A 19,168-nucleotide genomic window follows, 5' to 3' on the forward strand; every position below is an offset into this window, starting at 1 on the left:
CAGTTTATTACTTATGTGTGTGATTTGTATGTCACTTTGTGTTAGTGTGTGTGAACTGCTTAAATAAAGGTTTTAATGTCAACCTCAACTTTTTGCAATGTTTTCACAGTTGTTACAGTCTATCTGGACATCAAAATGATCTTAGATGTTAATATTACATAAATGGAAATGAATACATGAATAAATCATCTATACTATTTGTATTGTGTTTCATAACTAAAATATATATTACACTATTTTATATGTAAGTGATCAACTATTGTTTTCATTTTGAAAGCTTGAATAAATTTTTTTGAGCTAATAATTGTGCAATGGAATTTATTTTTTTTTTCAGATAAAAATTTCATTTAGGGTTAGCAAATTTATTTTGAATGAAATTATATTGAGCCTCTTCTTTTAATTCTTCAGTTTCTTCACATGTACAATCAAGCAGAGGCCTGCAACAAGCAACCCATAATCAAAATACCTAAGTATTTGTATACTTTAAGACTTCTTTTAGTCATTTTTGTAATTGAATCAAGTTTTGGTATTAAGAATGTAAATGTAAAACTATGTACCATACCTATACTATTACCTTAATATGTAACATACCATACCCCATTGTAGATAATTTTCAACATAACCGAATTTGAGAAAATTAAAATATTAGGAAAATTAGGTACCCTGTACTTAAATTTATCACAAGACATCAGACTCCATAGAACACAATGGTCAACAATTCAAATAGGTTTTATTTTACGACCAAGACCTTTAACTCAAGTCTTATACATAATATTAGTTAATTTCTATGCACCCGGCGAATATATTTATTCATGTACCTCTCTCGAGAGAGTAGTTATTTTTATGTGTAGCTATAGTTGTTATTGACAGTACGGAAAACAAAGTTTGACAGATATGTATTTTTATTAAAGGAACCAGGATCCTTTCCTGAAGTCTTACTATAGTACATGAAGAAAGATTAGTTGTGGCAAGCCAAGTGAAAGAGAACTGAAAGACTATTTTTGCTGTTGTTTATTGTATGTGGCCGAAGAAGACATGGAAATTCGTTTAGGTGAAGATACATGAATGATTATCCACATCATATCGTCCTGAACACACAGAGCAATTCAGTGGTGCAATTAATTGCACTGTAGTTTATATTTTTCGTAAATAGTAGCATCATAAGCTATTGATTGGTATTTAAAATAAGTATAGATGTATACTTAGAATATTAGCTTTAATATTGTAAGGATGTTAGTTTATATTTACGGATGTTATGACTGTCCTACAAGGAAACACCCTTGAGAAATAATAGATATTATCTGTGGTATGCAATGACATATATATAGAATGTCATTGGTGGAATGGAATTTTTGGTTGCTAAGCAACAAACTTATGTCGACATCTCAAAACATTTTGCTAAACCTTCATTTAAACATAAATATAGTTTAATTTTAATATTTACAATGACGGATGGAAAGAATTTAGAAGCTTATGCTATTATTGGGTTCGATGGTAAGTCTTATTGAATTTGAAATTTCATATAAGTAGGAATCCAGCGAAGTTATATAAATAAAAATGTATTCAATATTATAATTATATTGTTATGTTTATTTTCTGTGCTAGTCCAGCTTAGAGGATTGGAAGTAGAAATTAATACTTTATGTAGTACTTTATTATGGTATGTACAACTAGTGCCTATATGCTGGGTACTTAGTAACTTATTCATCACTAAAATTTTGTGTAAGTATATAAAAATTTTAAATTCAACTTTTGAGAGAGTCTTATAATAAGTTTGCCTTTGATACTCTCGAATCGAGAAATTGAGTATAATATTTTCTTTGAGCACCTAGCAATATTAATTAATTAATTAAAATAATACGGTAAGGAAAACGTACTTGTACATCCAATAAACTAGGAGGGTTTGGTTGGACTTAGTACCTCTTAGCACAAATTTGGAGATAAAAAAATTGTAGTTTGATAGAGCTTTTATCCACGATTATAGTATTATAAGGTAATGCACAGTCTTCAAGAAATTAACCTAAAAACATTCTAATAAAAACGGGTAAAACGCTACAGGAGCGCTGGCATGGCGCCTGGATAACTTGATTATATGGCGGAGGAGTTCTCAAATTGTTGCTAGACATTGGTGATGGAAACATTTTGGAGAGATGTAAAATAAACATGTCCAGTAATCTTGGTCGTGTTGTGAGAGATCTGATCAGTTTAACGGACATAATCTACACCAATATTGTTCAATCTTTAGCACTGTATTGGTCGATAATGCTGTGCATTATCCTATAGAAATTTTTCTCACTCTTGAGCCACCAGGAATACCAACTCACATCCTATACCTCAAAGTTGCTGCTCTAATTATTTTAATGCGCAATCTAAACACTCCAAAACTTTGCAATGGAGCCAGACATCAGGTCAAGACCTTGCATAAACATGTGATCGAAGCCACCATTTTTACTGGCGGAAAGTCTCTATCCCTAGGATTCCCTTGATACCATTGGATTACATAGCTCAAATTTGGAGATAAAAAAATTGTAGTTTGATAGAGCTTTTATCCACGATTATAGTATTACAAGGTAATGCACAGTCTTCAAGAAATTAACCTAAAAACATTCTAATAAAAACGGGTAAAACACTACAGGAGCCATGGCGCCGGGACGCTAAAAGCTGTCATTTGTAAATGAAAAATATTGAAACGTAAAGAAAATTAAACGCCAAGTAGATAAATAGAACATTTAATTCTACTTTGATTTGCGCGAGACTTGTGTATGGACATCGTGATTTTTTTTTATCTAAGTCGGATCTGCGATCAGTCACAAGACTATAAGCGGATGAGTTGGGTGAGTATGACGTTTAGACGAAGAGACCAGTGTCTCATCTGCCTTCCTATAACACATCCTTCCTTTTCAGCCTTTTCATCGCTCTGGGACGGATTAGGAGATCATTAGCCAGGGTATTTGGGTGAACCGAGAGGCGATCAGCGTATTTCCTTTTGAATTTATCAATTTCTGACTGAACACTGTGAACAACAAGATATTGATGGATCTCGTCATTTCTGGAAAACCATGGGGCACTTGTGATGGTACGCAGGATGTTGTTTTGCACACGTTGGATAAGCATGATGTTGCTTTTGCTGGCAGAGCCCCACAGTGGAATTCCGTAGGTCCAGATGGGCTTCAATACAGCCTTGTAGATTAGAAGCTTATTGTTAGTAGACAGGACGGAGTTTATACCCATGAGCCAGTGAAATTTCGGAACCTATGATTAATTCCATCCCGTTTCTTCTTTATGTGAGAAATCCAGGTGAATCTTCTGTCTAAGTTAAAGCCTAGGTATTTCACTTTCTCAGAATCTGGTAGAACATCAGAGCCAAGTTTGACAGCAGGCCAATTTCCCCTTCTTAACGAGAAGGTAATGTGGTTCGATTTTTGAGCACTTGCCCGAATGCGCCATTTATTCATCCATGCATGGGTCTCGTCTAAAAGGTGTTGGAGCTTATTACTAGCCTGTGCTGGGTTTTCATCGCTTGCAAGGTAGGCTACATCATCGGCATATGTTGCTACGGTGACGTCTTCATATACCGGTAAGTCTGAAGTAAATATGTTATACATTACGGGACCAAGTACTGAACCCTGTGGAACGCCGGCTTCAATTTTTCGTAGCGTAGATCTGACATCTCTCTGTTTCACTTGGAAAAGCCTGTCTTCGAGGTAGGACTTGATGATGAGGTAGAGAGAGTGTGGAAGTTTGTCTTTAACTTTGCACAATAGCCCTTTGTGCCAGACTCTGTCAAATGCTTGGTGAACGTCTAAAAATGCCGCAGAGCAGAAAAGTTTCATTTCAAAGCAGTGTCGTCTCGTGATGAACCCGATGCATTTGCTCAATTGTTGAGTGCTGTTTCCGAAACCCGAACTGGTTCTTTGGAAAGATGTTGCAGTTTACCATGAGTTCATTCAAGCGGACTAAAAATATTTTTTCCCATAATTTTGATATCACTGGAGTTATTGGTCGGAATGATGAAGCTTCATGAAGAGGTTTTCCAGCTTTGTGAATCATAATAATTTCCGATAATTTCCAGATTATGGGAAAATATGAAGTTCTCAAGGTAGCATTAAAGACTGAGGCAAGAAATGTTATGCATTTTCTGGGAAGATTTTTAAGAACTGTGGGAGTAATTAAATCAAATCCAAGTGCCTTGTTGGAATTCAGTCGTCTAATCTCGTACGCGATTTCCTTTGGAGATGTGGGTCGGAGAGGCAGGCATAGCTGGAGATCTTGTCCAAGTACTTTATCAATCTCAGATTCATTGCCACCATCATTCACCTTGAATACATTTTCAAGATAATTGGCAAATACTTCAGCTTTCTCAGCGTCCGTTCGAGCCCATGAATTTGATTGTTTGAGAGGGGAGCGTGATGTTCTTGCGGCTTTGCAAAGGATTTAGCAGCTTTCCAAAGCGACGTTTCGTCCTTTCCCTGAGGTACAATCTTACGAGAGTATTTCGGAATGAAGAATTTGCCTGTTCTTGCAATAGCTTCTTTAGCTGTTTTGCTGCTCGGTTGAAGGCGGTTTTATCTGCAGGATGGCGAGATTGATGCCAGATATTTCGTAGTCTTCGTTTCTCTCTAAGGCTTTCTTTATTATCTGCTGATTGTAGTGACATCTTTGGAAGGCAAGTGGAGAATGGTGAGTGTTTCCACGCCGATACTTGGATCAGGTTTGTGAGGTACAAACAAGCATTGTCAATATCCTCCGGAGTTTTCATAGGAACATTTAACTGGATATATTCGTCCAAGAAAATACGAAAGCCATGCCATTAGATAAGGAGTCAGATGGCTCGGCATGAATGACTGAAGTACTTAAGGTGAGGATTACCGGCGTATGATCAGATGAACCGTCAAGGCTCGATTCTACAGTGGAGTAAAGATGGCTGATCCCCTTGGTTACAAAGAAGTCTAACAAATCTGGGGTCTTGTTAATATCTGTTGGCCAGCTCGTCGGTTCTCCCGAGGATATTGGAGTGAGGTGGAGACTATCCAAGCAGCTTTTAAGAGCTCGGCCTCTAGGAAGAGTCATGCGAGAACCCCTATATCTTTAGCGTTCCAGTCCCCTCCTGATATGAATTTGGTTCCAAAATGAGAAAAGTAGTCTTCAAACATTTGACAGGTTATTTTATGCTTAGGTGGGCAGTAAACGGCGGACAATGTAATCGGACCTGCTCGGTCATCAAGTCTTATGGTAGTAGCCTGAATATGTTGGGTAGAGTATGACTCCAGCACGGTATGTTTAAGATTTGATCTTATCACTATTGCGGTGCCAACATGAGCTTTGCCTATGTCAGGATGAGGCGTAAAGTAGATGTTGAAATCCTTTATTCGGTAGAGACTATTGTTTGAGGAATGTGACTCGGAGATAAGAACTATGTCAAGATTATTATTTTTAATTATTTCTTCAAGTTCAAGTATGTTCGATGACAGCCCATTGATGTTCCACGTTGCTATACGTAAGGGTACTACGAATTGGGATTACGAATGTAGTTTAGAGACAACGGACGTCAATAGGTTTAAGGGAGTAGGTACCTATCTGTTGAATGAGTTGGTCTATCTTTTCGGATTGTTTTATTAAGATTTGTTCAATCTGACTTTGTTGAGGGTTGGGTTCAGTTTCACAGTCAGTGTTAGGGCTGCCTCTATTTGCTGCAATATCAGAGTAGCTTCTATGTATGCTGGTATGCTGGGAGAGTTTCTTGCGCCGCTTCTTCTCTCTCAGAGCGCCATTTGTTTCCGAAGCGGTAGTAGTATCTAGTAGTATAAGAAATGACATCAAAAAGAATTCTAAAGAATCAATTTTGAGAAAATAAATGCCTTTTATGCCTTTTTATGCCTTCGCTTGTCACGGAGTTGGGTGGGATTAGGTGCTAGCGGGGGTTTGTTGGGGTGATCTTGTGGTTCAGTTGGTTTAGTTAATTTCATGTCTTTCATAGAAGGTCGAGCAGGGTGTTTTCTGTTTTGGTTTGCCTTTCTGGATGCGATTTCCAAATAAACCTGACAGTCTTTATAGTTTGTAGGATGGTCGCATGTGCATAAAGCACACTTTGCTGGAGATTTGCTATCTTTCTTTGGACAATCAGCGGTCTTGTGTCCTTCCCCGCATTTAACGCATCTATAGGGCCGCATGCAGTTATTTTTGGAGTGACCATATTGCTGGCAGCGCTGGCATTGAACTTTGGCTTTTCGAGGGTCTTCTATTATTAGTCGCTGGTGGTGGATATACTCTATATTTTTCACTGCTTTGTTGTTATTATTTGGTTCTAAATTGACGAAAAATGTAAAAGATGGAGTTTTGTCTGGACCATAGTCATAGTCAAAGTCAAAGTTTTTATTTGCATAAACATGTTAGATTGATGTTACATAAATATTATAAGGTACATGTTTGTCACATTTATGACGTGCAAATTTTATAAAATACATTTCTAAATCATTAGTAACAATAATATCAATTTAACAAAAGATTATTAGCAGTATTATATAATATATAGTCAAGTTTTTAGTTGAAAATATTCGTCTAATGAATATAAGCAGTTTTTACTAAGGTATATTTTCAATTTAGATGAGAAACTCCTATTTGACGATACCTCTTTATTATTCTTGGGATGTGATTATAGATTTTTATGCAAATACAAAAACAGATTTTCTGAAATAATGTAGTTCTACAGCAAGGTACTTGTAGTTTGGTGGGGTCCCTGCATGGGAAAAGAGATGTGTTTTCCTGTTTACTGAATTCGCTAAAATTTTTTCGAACAAACATACAGCACTCAAATATGTATAATTCAACAATTGTTAAAAAGTTATATTTTTTAAATACGGGTCTGCAGCTTTCAAGGGGTCCTTTTCCCACTGCAGCCCCCAAACATTTTTTTTGCGCTATTAAGACTCTATTTATTACTGTTGAGTTACCCCATATTATGATACTATACCTAATTATAGATTCTACGTAAGCATGGTAAGCCGTTAAAGCCGTTTTTTCCGATATAGATTTTTTTATTCTCCTTATTGCAAAAACAAACTTATTAAGACGTTTGCTTAATGATTCAACGTGCGTTATCGGGCAACAACATAACGGGCATTAATTATTTCTCCACGGACTTTATTACGAGTAGCTTCTATCGCATCGATTATTTCACTATGAGGTGTGGTATAATGAAGTTTTTTTATTACTATGCGATATGCCTTCTTTTCTTTTGGCGTAAACGTGTGACCTATAAAACCTTTGGCCCTTATTGCCGATATCACATCCTTGTAGGTTTCCGGGCAATCTACAAGAACTCGCAGTAAATTTTTGTTTTCTATCCTTATTTTAAATAGTTTGGCATCACATACTGATTCCATAAGTTTAAACAATTCATTTACGTATTCTATTCCATATAGAACGATAGGCTTATTCGTTTTTAGGTTCGGTGTGGAGTTCTTCTCATTTAAGGCTAGAGGAGAAAACCTATTTGATACTGACACGGGAGTGCTGTTTGGTGGTGAATCGCTTGTTCTTTTCCGCTTGTTAGTACCTGGCACCCGCTGCCAGGGTGGAGGTGCTTGCTGGGTGCATGGGTTATCAGTCATATCCAGTGTTTCTCTTGATTGTAGTTTTGATTGGTTGGCAGATTTAGACATATCGCTAAGAGAAGCTGAGCGTGTTCTATTAAATAGTCCGGAATGGAATACTTGTTGAGTGAGGGTTTTTTGATTGGTTTAGGGTGGGGTAGTTTTGTTTTCGTTCATATTAGTTTTTATTCCCACGAGTAAGGTCGAATTTAGTAGTCACTTTCAGGGTGACGCCTATTCCTGAGAGAAGGCATTGGTTCAACGACACGTCGCCCAGTGTGTCGAGGTTGGTCGCTAAAGACTGAGTTAACCCATCAGTCATTCATCCTATAAGCGCGTGCCTCACTGTAGGATTGGGGGATTAGTTAGAGAGGTTCCCTTCCTCGCGGTCCGAGTGGCGAAGCTCAGACCCCCGTTCCTGCAAAACATGACCGCAGGTTTACGGTCTGGGGTAGCCGGTTAAGGCTACACTTCGGTTTTTCTGTCGGGGTTGTCTCCCTTATCTAGAAAGTCGGTTTTAAGGCGCCAACAATTCGCCTGTGCCGTTCATCGGGATTTACGAACAAATCTTCAAACGATCATTTTTGTGCGTAGCGATCGCTGACAACAAGGGTCAAACTGAAAGTTATTAGAAAATCAAAAACCTATAACATTAGCAAGTTATTAGTATTATTTAAAAAAAATATTTTCGAAATAGTGTCCATTCACATGAATACATCGCTGCATCCGATGGAACTACTGAGAAAGCAATTTGGCCACTCTTCCTTAGGAGTCTCTTCAACGGCCTTAAATATTATTCTCTAAGTTTTTCTTTTACGTTTGTTAATAAGTAATAATCTATACCGAGGTTGACCTAATAGTCAACTGTTCGCCCTGGCGGTATGCGACGAGGCGTTGTCATGCTAAACAAGGCGCGATAACCAACTGCGAGATCGTTTTCTCCGAACTTTTTGCGACAAGAGAAACAAATAATTGTTTGTATACCATACTCTGCAGTAACGGTTTCCGATCCTCTAAAACAGTTATTGTCGCGCTATGACCTGTCCTTTCGAAGAATGAGACCACCATATTTACCTCGCTTCGGCCTCTTCAATTTAGGTGGCAACTCCTTAAATGGCCGCTGATCAGACCGTGTTTTGGTTTCGGGATCATAACAGTAAATCCAGCTTTCGTCACCCATTAGTAAGTGGGACACAGTATTTGAGTCACCTTCGTTAAATCTTTCAACCATTTAGCGGCACCAAGCCCCACGATGGAGTTTGGACCTTAAATTCAAATTTCTTTTATTCGTTGCACAACGCTGATGTTGTTGTCGCCCTAGAAAAGGACCACTGTGATCTGCGTGAGGGACTGAGAAACGAACTGTAAGCAGTGACACGAGATGGAGCTTCATGAGTAAAGTCCAATCGTACTTTACTGTTGACTTCGGCCGTTTTCAATAACGTATGTCTAGTTACGGATACATTGCTGTCACCGTTTAATGACAAGATCTTATCTATCCATAGTTATGTCCAATATAGTCAATGCTTTATGTCGATAGTTTATGAAAATGTAAGTAAGAGTAAAAGGATAGATTTGTCTACCTCTAGTAAGTTAAACTAAGGATAAATAGGTTATTAAACCGGAAGTTAAACGACATCGAAAATCATCACACAAAAATTTAGCGCGTTAAATTTACGCTGAATGAAAAAACGGTAAGAAAAAATACAAATGAATATAATAAGTATATTATACTGAATAATATACCTATTGGTGAAAAAGTACCATTTTCAAAATCTAAGATTTTTTTAATATATTATTGTTCTTCGTGTAAAATTTTCTGATTTTGGCTCATAACAATCCCCAATAGTCCTCGCTATGTCTCATAGGTAATCCGCGGGTTTTCTTCAATTAGCCGCTTAACAGTAGCCACATTATTTTCGTTGACGGCAGTTGAAGGGCCGCCCTTCAAGAAATTCGTCATATAAATAAAACAATCACCTCAAGCAAGGTGCTTCTCTCCCAAAAGCATTTTGAAGACGAGCGGCACAGTCTTGCGGAGAGAGAGAACTTTAACAATTGACAAATGATTTCCCGCTAATTGTTTTTTTTATTATTAGGAAGGTTGCACCGTTTAAGAAAATATAATACTTATTCGAAATTAAAATTGTTGCGATTAGCTAGAAGTGCAATACTTTTACCCCCTTATTCATAATGGTCCGCTAACTTTAAACAGCCGCTAAGGAGTGTTTTTTCTCATTCTGACTTAGGTCAATAGAAGAAGACAGAGTGCGAATTAGCAATGCTTTTAAAGTTAGCAGACTATTGTGAATAAGGGGGTTAGTGTGCCCCGTGTAATAGATATAATTAATGAAGCAATATACCTACTTACAAAATTATTATGATTTAACAGTCTCGGACAGTACCGACTGCTTTGCCAACATCCACATATAGATACCTACATTGCGATGACCGGCAAGCGTCCAATAAGTGGGAGCACCTTTTACTACCTACATTTTATTGATCAGCATGATGTTTTACTTATAGGTTGTCGACTTGTTTTGCCTTTATTCTGCTTAATTATTTTTAAATATTAAGTGACATAACTTTAAGTATTTTTTTTCATTTCATAAGTAGATATACAACTTCCCCCTTATTCATAATGCTCCGCTACCTTTAAACAGCCACTAAGGAGTGTTTTTTCTCATTCTGACTTAGGTCAATAGAAGAAGACAGAGTGAGAATTTCAGAAGAAAATTTCTTTTAGTTTTTATATATTAATCTTTTTTATTATCAAGGGTCAGCTATCAAGGGGCTTAAGATTCACCCAGAAGGGGAGCACATCGTCTACCCAATGGGTAATAAGGTTTGCATTCAGGAATGGAAGACGAAGAAGATGCAGTTTCTTAGTGGTCATACCAACAGCGTCTCTACTGTTGCAATATCCCCCAAAGGAACTTACATTGGTTCTGGTCAGATAAACCATATTGGTTTCAAGGCGTCTGCAAAAGTTTGGGACTTTAAACGCAAAGCTATGATCGGAACCCATGAGTTGCACAAGGTAAGAATATGTGCTTAGATTGTTAGATTATTGGATAGATGCAGTGCCAGATTAAGCGCATAGCAAGAGTAGCAATTGTAGTAGAGTAGTAATTTTAATAGTGAATTTTTTAAAGATTTTGGTATACTGAATTTACTTGATATCACAAAAACGTCAAACTTCACATCTTTTCCTACCAAGACAATCGTCAGACACTCAGTAACAGACTATTTAGATTATAGATTAAGGGCTCTTTCAAATAATTTGCTACGGGCCCCGTGCTTGCTTAATCCGGTACTGGATAGATGGCAACCTATTAGCAGATTACTTGACAGCCTAGTGGGTATGAGATCAGCAAATCCCTTACTACACCTGGGTTTTTAGAGGTGTTTGTGTTAAAAGTCTTATTATGCCTTTGATATATTATGTAGCATGATTGTTCAAAGCAGTATAAGTGCTGACCCGGTAAACGCCATATAAATTAAGTACTCCGCGCCCGATCATTGTATGAATTGTCATATGTAATGATAAATGCAATGACATTGACTGGTTTATTTGTATTGAGAATATATAGGTATTGCCAAGTAATCAGCAACCAACATAATATACTAAATCTTCTCCGAAACACTATGCATCTTATGGTCACGGACGAGTAAAAAAAGAAGGACTCCGTGTCACCTTACATAACAGTGACGCACCAAAACAAGCCGGTAAACGTGTAAATACATACCCCACGCACACACTTACACTAATACAAGCCGATCGGCCGCCATTATGAGATTTGTCATCGTCTGTGACAGATCAGTATCCGTCGCAATAAAATATTTTAAAAATGCCGTCGTGCGTTATGAAACAGTGTAAAACCGATACTATATAAGTATTTGAGGCCATATATGATTATTTAAGGGAGAAAAAATTGTGTTACTAGTATCCCCCGTAACCGCACACACACTAGCATAAAGCTTCACTTGTTAATATCACGGCGCGGAGTCCTTCTTTGTTTACTCGTCCGTCCTTATGGCATGATTTTCGCATTCAAATGTTGTGAGCCTTATTGAGTGTAAATTCCGCTAAGATTCAATTCAATCAATTCGACACGTATTTCGCCTCTTCCTCGAGGCATCCTCAGGAGATGTTGACTCGCCAGATTCTGGCGCGAGACTACTATAGTGTAGTGTTGAATTAATTTACACTTCTGAATTTACACTTAATAAAAATCACAACATTTCAATAATGTTGCTATTATCCAAGCACAAATTTATGATTTATGGATCAAGGTCCGGGTGGAAGCTTTGGCGTTCTCGTCGGACGAGCGGTACATGATATCGCTGGGTGGTCGTGACGACGGCTGCGTTGTACTGTGGGACTGTGTCAGCGGCGCCGCGACCGGCACAGCAGCAGCTTCCCGCCTGACCACCGGAGACGGTGTCACTTTGACCACGCTAACACTTAGACCGACCTCATTTGTTACGGGTGGAGATTGTGAGTTCATTTTTGTAAACCAAGCTTACTTAAACAGGAACCTCTTTAGGATCAAATTATTAAAACTTTCCTGAGACATTAATAATTTTGACGGAGCAAGGCAATGTGGCCGGATCTTCGTGTTTGTCCATTGTTGTGGGCGTTATTTCGACAGCAACTAAAACAAAGTCTTACAATCACAAGGGTCTTTTTTATAAGCAACAAACGTTACAATCGTAAGGATAGGTACACTTCACAAAGGCATATGATTATTATAAGAATGTGGTGTTCCCTACATGTGCGTGCGACAAAACCACCTCGCTCGATAGTTCTTCCCTGACTGCCTGCTCGGCGCTCGCCCGGCGCCCGATCAGGACTGCACTCGCTCTGCACGCCAATTTACACCCTAGCCAAGACTAGTACCGAAACATCTGATGATTAGATGTTCTTGACTATGACAACTTTATTTGATTTAAATCTGCCTTACTCTCTCTAAGAAGCTTAGAAGTCCTTGATGAAGGACTTTCGATTGGTACGAAACTAGTCGGTACCAACAGCGATGAACCGTAAGTAAAGTCGATATAAATAAATAAACTCTGCCGATGCCTTTTTGTCATAATTACGAAAATAACCGTGCAGTGTATGTGCGGGACAGCGAACTATACACAGTAACCTGTCACGCTGGACTACCAGGTTCGATTCTAGTAAGGGCAAATGTTTGTATGGTGTTTTTGAAGTTTAAGATGTTATACTTCTTTTGGCGCGTTAGAGAAAAATAATCAGAGTGATTTTTAAGATGCGCGCGCACACCGTAATGCAAATTCGACACCCTGACGTTAGCTGGTCAACTAAACCATGTGTATCATACTTCAGCTACATGGTAGAGACTTGGCAGGCTTGGGCTAGTAGACTCTTATAAATCATATATGAGTTACATGGGGTCTACTGAACCACAACCAATGGATGGTTATTAAATTAAATTAAAGTTATATTTATACAAGTTTTAAAATAATGATATGCTATTGATGTGATAGTAATATTATCATTGGTTGTATTAAATACGTTCCTTATTACAAAATTGGTCTATCTATAAACGTAAAAAAGCACGAGGAAAAGCACGAAAACTTTTTTAGAAATTTTTTACGCCAAAGATGAAATACTTCTCTCGTGCGTACTTTATGTACGAGAGAAGTAATTCTTAAGCACACAAACTTTTAATATCTATGTTTTGTTAGCTATATTGTATTTAATACATCGTCGTTTGGCACCCATTATGTAAATTATTTGGGTCGAGACCGTTTTGGCAATTATTATTATATACTGAACCCATACGATTTAGGGACCTTCAAGATTAGAATATACACCCATCTTGAAGACTGGCAACGCATCTCTTGACCCCTGGTGTTGAGGGTGAGCCTATCGCCCGTTTTCCCTATCTTTATACATATATAATTCTTCTGTACGTGTGTTGACTGTAAACTCCTCCAAAACGACTGGACTGATTTGAATGAAATTTTCTGTGTGTGTTCAAGTGGATTCGAAGATGGTTTAGATTCTCAATACAGATCATATATAATTCTCCTATGTATGTTAGTGATCTCCTAAATCCTAGACCGATTGTTCAAATTTTACACGTGTGTACAGGACAATGTCTGTCGGGTCCGCTAGTCTTATATAAAATACTAGCTCCTGATGGCGATGACAGAAGTGGCAAACTGCACCTTCTGAATAATTGAATCGCTCTTAATTGATCTTTTTAGCCAATCTTCGAGTGTGGAACATTCGTGCGGCAAGCAAGAACTTGGATGTTGTCGACGTATCGCTGGGTAAGCTGAGAAGAACCGTGCGATGTATAGCTATCAGCATGGACGATACCTTCGGAATGGCTGGCACTAGGTAAGGCAATGTACAGCTCGGCTTTCGATGTGAGAATCCCATGTATCTACGGCAGAATTCACGTCTACCAATGGGAGGCTCCTTTGCACAGGATGCCGGCTAGATTATGGGTACCACAACGGCGCCTATTTCTGCCGTGAAGCAGTAATGCATTACTGTGTGTATGTAGCTAGTGAAATTAGTAATGGATAGGGCGTATCAATTATCATCAGCTGAACGTCCTACTCGTCTCGTCCCTTATTGTCATAAGAAAAACATTTCAACGGTAAGTCTTTTATTCACGCCGTTGTTGAACTCATAATCTAGCCGGCATCCTGCGCAAACAGCCTCCCACTGGAAAATGCTCTTTGACGCCTAAAGTACTACTACTAAAAACTTGTATTGTAAATTGTAAGGCTTTTTCAGTTCTGGAGATATGATAAAGTTTTCCATCAACTATCCGTCGGATCCTAACGAGGATGTCGCCAAATACAAACCCTCTCTAATCGGGTGTCTGGCCAAGTGCGGGCCGTGGAAGAAAGGGAAGCGGCCGGAGTCTATTTGTTATAGCCAAGGTACATACATAAAAAAGATTTACGTTCCTCTGTTGATATAATATATTGTAAGCATAATTTTAATATTATTGTTATTGTGGAAGACAGGAGCGTTGCTGGCCTTCTAGAAATGTGTACGCGTTTATTTTGTAGGTACCCATGTCATATCATCGTGGAAACACCGTACAACAAAGCTCATTGTACAGCTTGGTTGTACGTCGATGAAAGTTCCTTGAAATCCGCAATATAGAGGAACACCAAACATCTAAATGATGGGGATGATATCCTAATTTATGGCGTGTCGTGCGAAGGTGGAATTCGGCGGCAGGAACAAACATCTCTTCGGAACACTACCCGTGTAGAATGCGGTAGAATACACACAATATAGCGACGTCATATTCTAGGATTTCAGGAACCTCCTGATTCGAAATTGAAATTGACATATCTCATTTGATAACTAATATGTTTGATAAATTTGCTAAAACGCGAATTCTGAAACTATCAGGTTTCTAGCATTCCATCCGAACCTATGTGGACCTATAGAAAATCAGCTGGTCATGATGGATGGAAGACTACATTTCACGATCAAATCGGTGTTGTTAGTCTTTTTTATACTAAACGAGAAAGACATGTCACATGTGAAAAACCTGTTCACATTTGGAATACCAGAGGTAAATTGGGGGTTGAAATACTGAAACCGGCGAATGATTGCAAAAAGTGAAATTCTGCTACTGATCAATTATTCCGAACACACTTCTAATGTGTGCGGTAGAAGGTGCAGAAAGACTCCGCTACGCAAGGTGAATGAGTAAAGAGAATCGGAGAATACTGAATTGCCGATGATTCGATCTGAACTAGCTGGTACCAGAAGAACAGCGGTATTCCATGTGCTAAATTGTGCTTTAGGTACTAAAAAAGAAACAATGCACGACCAAGGTTACGAAAGCTTTATTCATATGGTTGATGGAAGTCAGTGAAATATACCAAGTATATAGAACTCCATAACCTCTTCCTATCCCATTGAAACAAACGTGGTTATATACAATGGAAAGTTTTACCGACTAACGGACTCGTAATTAAGGTAGACTTAATTACACTTAATAATTATTGATCTTGTTTCGTTAGGTATAGAATCAATCATAATAATGAGCGATGGTTGCATTGTCGTGGGTGCTGGCGACGGCAGTATAGATGTTCTAGACGAGATCAACTGGAAGGGAGAATTCCCCAAAGGGAAAGTTTTGGACCCCAACAAACCATTCTATAGAGCAGTGAGTGAACAAATTTTATTGTACATCTGGTCTTGGTAATAAATTGAAAATATGTATGTAAAATCTGGGGTAATGTTTAAGCTTACTGTTTGACGTAGGTACTATGGAAAGAGATTAATATTGTACATACAGAAGAAGTATGAATCAGTAGTAATTATAGTTTGTAAAATAATCACCATACACTTTGTAACTGTTATTAATTTTTTAATTATAAATAGTTAATTGTGTTACGCAGATCACGTCTAACGTTGAGATAGCTTTTGGCGTAAAGGAATCTAGACCTAACTGCTTAGTATACTATTCGAGAACATTCGAAAATAATCCTTATAAAGAGAGGCATGCTTGACATACCGCCCATTTCTTGCAAATACGATCCGCGAGATTGAGACGGTTCTGCCAATGCACGTTTAAAATCATCAGGAGTTCCAAACGAAGAAGATCGTTTTTTAATATTATAGCTGCTGACGCGAAGTGGTGCTTCTTCTTTATCCCAGGTGGAGCGCGGAGACGCTTAGGATTACGCATTTAAAGTAAATGGTGCGAACAGTATGAGGAAGGCCATCTTTGCATTCACATTTTCCTTAATTGATTGCTTTTATGAGGCGATGTGTATACTTTTACAAGAAGATCCCAGAAAATATTGAAAACAAAAGTATTACGATATTCAAAGAGAATAATCTTAAAAGAATTGTTAAAAAGCGTTCGTGTGGTAAAGGATACTATAACACAGGGGTGCTCTACCTCAGCTGGCGATCTACCTCAAAATTGTTAGACTACGATCGATCGGCTCTGAGAGGCTTCAAGTATGTGTGATGAAGGATTGTCGTCTAGGTAGAGTGTCACGATGACATAGATATTAGTTTTGCCCAAAAATATGAATTTTTTTAGTCAAGCTAAGTGTAGGTCTGCTCTTAAATGTCAATGAAAAAACTGATAATTATTATTCGAGATTAAATTGCGAGTTTATTGGTTCTTACAAAACAAACGCGTTCTAAACTTAACTAAAGAGCTACTTTGGATGTTGAATCTACATGACACTGCATGTCCTGAGCATACTTTTCATGATGTTACGTAATTACCGATTTTAGTTTATCATACCGGATTTTTTTCTCGAGATCGACTCAAAAAGCACTCGCGATCGACCAATCGATTCCGATCGACCGTTTGAGCACCCCTGCTATAACACAAATGACTCTTAATGATACCACAGACGGGGAATGGAGCGACCGCCCTCAGGCTATAAAATAATAAGTTTGATTGTACGATATTACTTGGAATGGGTGGTAGTTTTTGACTTTCAATAAGTGATGTCACATCCAATTTGGAATAAAAATATTTTAATTTAAATTACTTATTCCAATAATCTTTCAGTTGAAATCAACAAAGCTGAATGGCTGTATTACTTCTCTGGAGCTCTTGGAGTCACCTAAGATGAGAGGCGACAAGCGCTTGTTGATCGCGGGCACGAGAACCAGCGAGATATATGCTATTAACATCGTCACCTTCGAGCCACTTCTTCTGGTCACGTGCCACCGCTGTGCCATCAATAATATCGCGTTTCCACGGTATGGTATATGATAATAATACAAGGAATCACTTCTGTCTTCCAGAGGAGTAAATGAGACGTATCAACATTCTGAATCATCAGAAATGAGGAGATCCGTAGAAGAACCAAAGCCGACATAGCCCAAATGATTGCGAAACTAAAGTGGCAGTGGGCAGGGCATATAGTTCGACGGACAGGTGGCCGTTGGGACAGTATGGTCCTCGAATGGCGACCACGTACTGGAAGACGCAGTGTTGGTAGGCCCCCCACATAAGGACCGATGATCTGGTCAAGATCGCCGGAACACGTTAGATGAGGGCAGCGCAGGACCGTCGTGGAGATCTTTGGGGGAGGCCTTTGTCCAGTAGTGGACGTCTTCCGGCTGATGATGATCAACTTTCGCCACGGACATTACTTATATCCACTTACATCGACCCATATATTTAAATGTCAGTGTTAGCGCCACGGTTTTCTCACAAGAAGTCCGTCACAAAGGAATAAGACACTAAATATTGCTCAATTTATTCACGCATCATTTCTATTGTGAAACCAAACAGTCTTTACACAATACAACCGCTTTTATAGTTTCCTTACAAATAGATATAACATATAATATAGTAAATACAACTTCTTTTATTTATTTATTTATTTATAATAGACACACCAACAAGCTATTCTAAACTAAACAAAAATAAGAAAAATATAAAACGAACATTATGAACAGAATAGCTTTCTTACAGGTATGTACAGCTCTGTTACAGCTCTTTTAAAGCAAACAAATAAAATGAGGTACTTACTGCAAAATAATTCTTAAAATACAGCTTAATATTTATATAAATGTTTTAATGAATTTAAATAACTTCAAATGATTGTATAATACAAAGGTTTGCTCAGTTAGTTTGAACAAACATGAGTAGGTAAAAAATAATAGCTTAAAAAAACTAAAATACACACTTTAAATAAAATTCAACTAAAAAATACAAAAGAAATTTTAATAAATTTAAATTTAAAATAGTGTAAAAAATATATTTCATTATAAAAAGCAGGTGGTGTCGAAGAATTATTATTTTAATTATATCTTAAAAGCACCCCACGCTATTGTTACACTAAAATATATTTTTTTCCACTATTTTCAATTTAAATTTATTAAAATTTAATTTCTATTTTTTAGTTGAATTTTATTTAAAGCGTGTTTTTTTATTTTTTTTAAACAATTTTTTATTTTTTAGTTTAATTTTCTATAAAAGCGTATTTTTAAAACTTTTAAGTACTTTAACAAAATTCCTGCTTTATCGACTATAGATAAAATTTATTTAAATTGAAAAAGTCTTGGTTTGCAAATTGAATAATAATTAGTATAGTATCATCGGTCCTCTATAAATCTACAAAATTCGAATGAAATCTGGCCGTTTAAAGTGGGTCAAAATCACGTCTAAAGGAGTCAGTTACAAACATACATACAAACCTACAAGTGAAGCTAATATAAAGCGTATAAAAATAAGCGCTACAAGAAAGATTCGAAACGCAATTTATAATAATAATAATATCACGGGAACGGCACGCATCGTGCGGAAGTTCCTCAGTCTGTCGCCCTAACCACCGGCGGCGGAATTGTCGTGAACCAACGCCGGCGGGACTCTATTTTTTATATTTATAAATTTGTAATATTGTTTTTTATAAATATGTTATATAATTATGTAAATATAGAAAATAAGATGAAATTGTAATAAAGAGAATAATAATATTATATAATTATTATTAATTCTAATATATAAAATTCTCGTGTCATGGTGTTAAACTTTGAACTCCTCCGAAAGTTGTAGGTTTGAGAATCGGAAAACATCTATTTT

At 37.4% G+C, this 19,168-nt stretch overlaps 1 protein-coding gene across 1 annotated transcript in view; it reads left to right on the forward strand.

Annotated features, from left to right (window-relative positions):
- Positions 1-429: 429 nt before the first annotated feature.
- Positions 430-19,168, forward strand: part of LOC126979137 (cilia- and flagella-associated protein 52) — a 29,746-nt gene continuing 11,007 nt past the window's right edge. Inside the window, exons 1-7 of the mRNA XM_050828366.1 lie at positions 430-1,494; positions 10,370-10,632; positions 11,889-12,093; positions 13,833-13,968; positions 14,374-14,522; positions 15,627-15,772; positions 17,144-17,337. Of these exons, the coding sequence (XP_050684323.1) occupies positions 1,344-1,494; positions 10,370-10,632; positions 11,889-12,093; positions 13,833-13,968; positions 14,374-14,522; positions 15,627-15,772; positions 17,144-17,337 (1,244 nt within the window). The 5' untranslated portion in view covers positions 430-1,343. The remainder of the gene's footprint in view (positions 1,495-10,369; positions 10,633-11,888; positions 12,094-13,832; positions 13,969-14,373; positions 14,523-15,626; positions 15,773-17,143; positions 17,338-19,168) is intronic.

This window comes from Leptidea sinapis, chromosome Z (genome assembly GCF_905404315.1).
Source record: "Leptidea sinapis chromosome Z, ilLepSina1.1, whole genome shotgun sequence".
Taxonomy (NCBI): Eukaryota; Metazoa; Arthropoda; class Insecta; order Lepidoptera; family Pieridae; genus Leptidea; species Leptidea sinapis.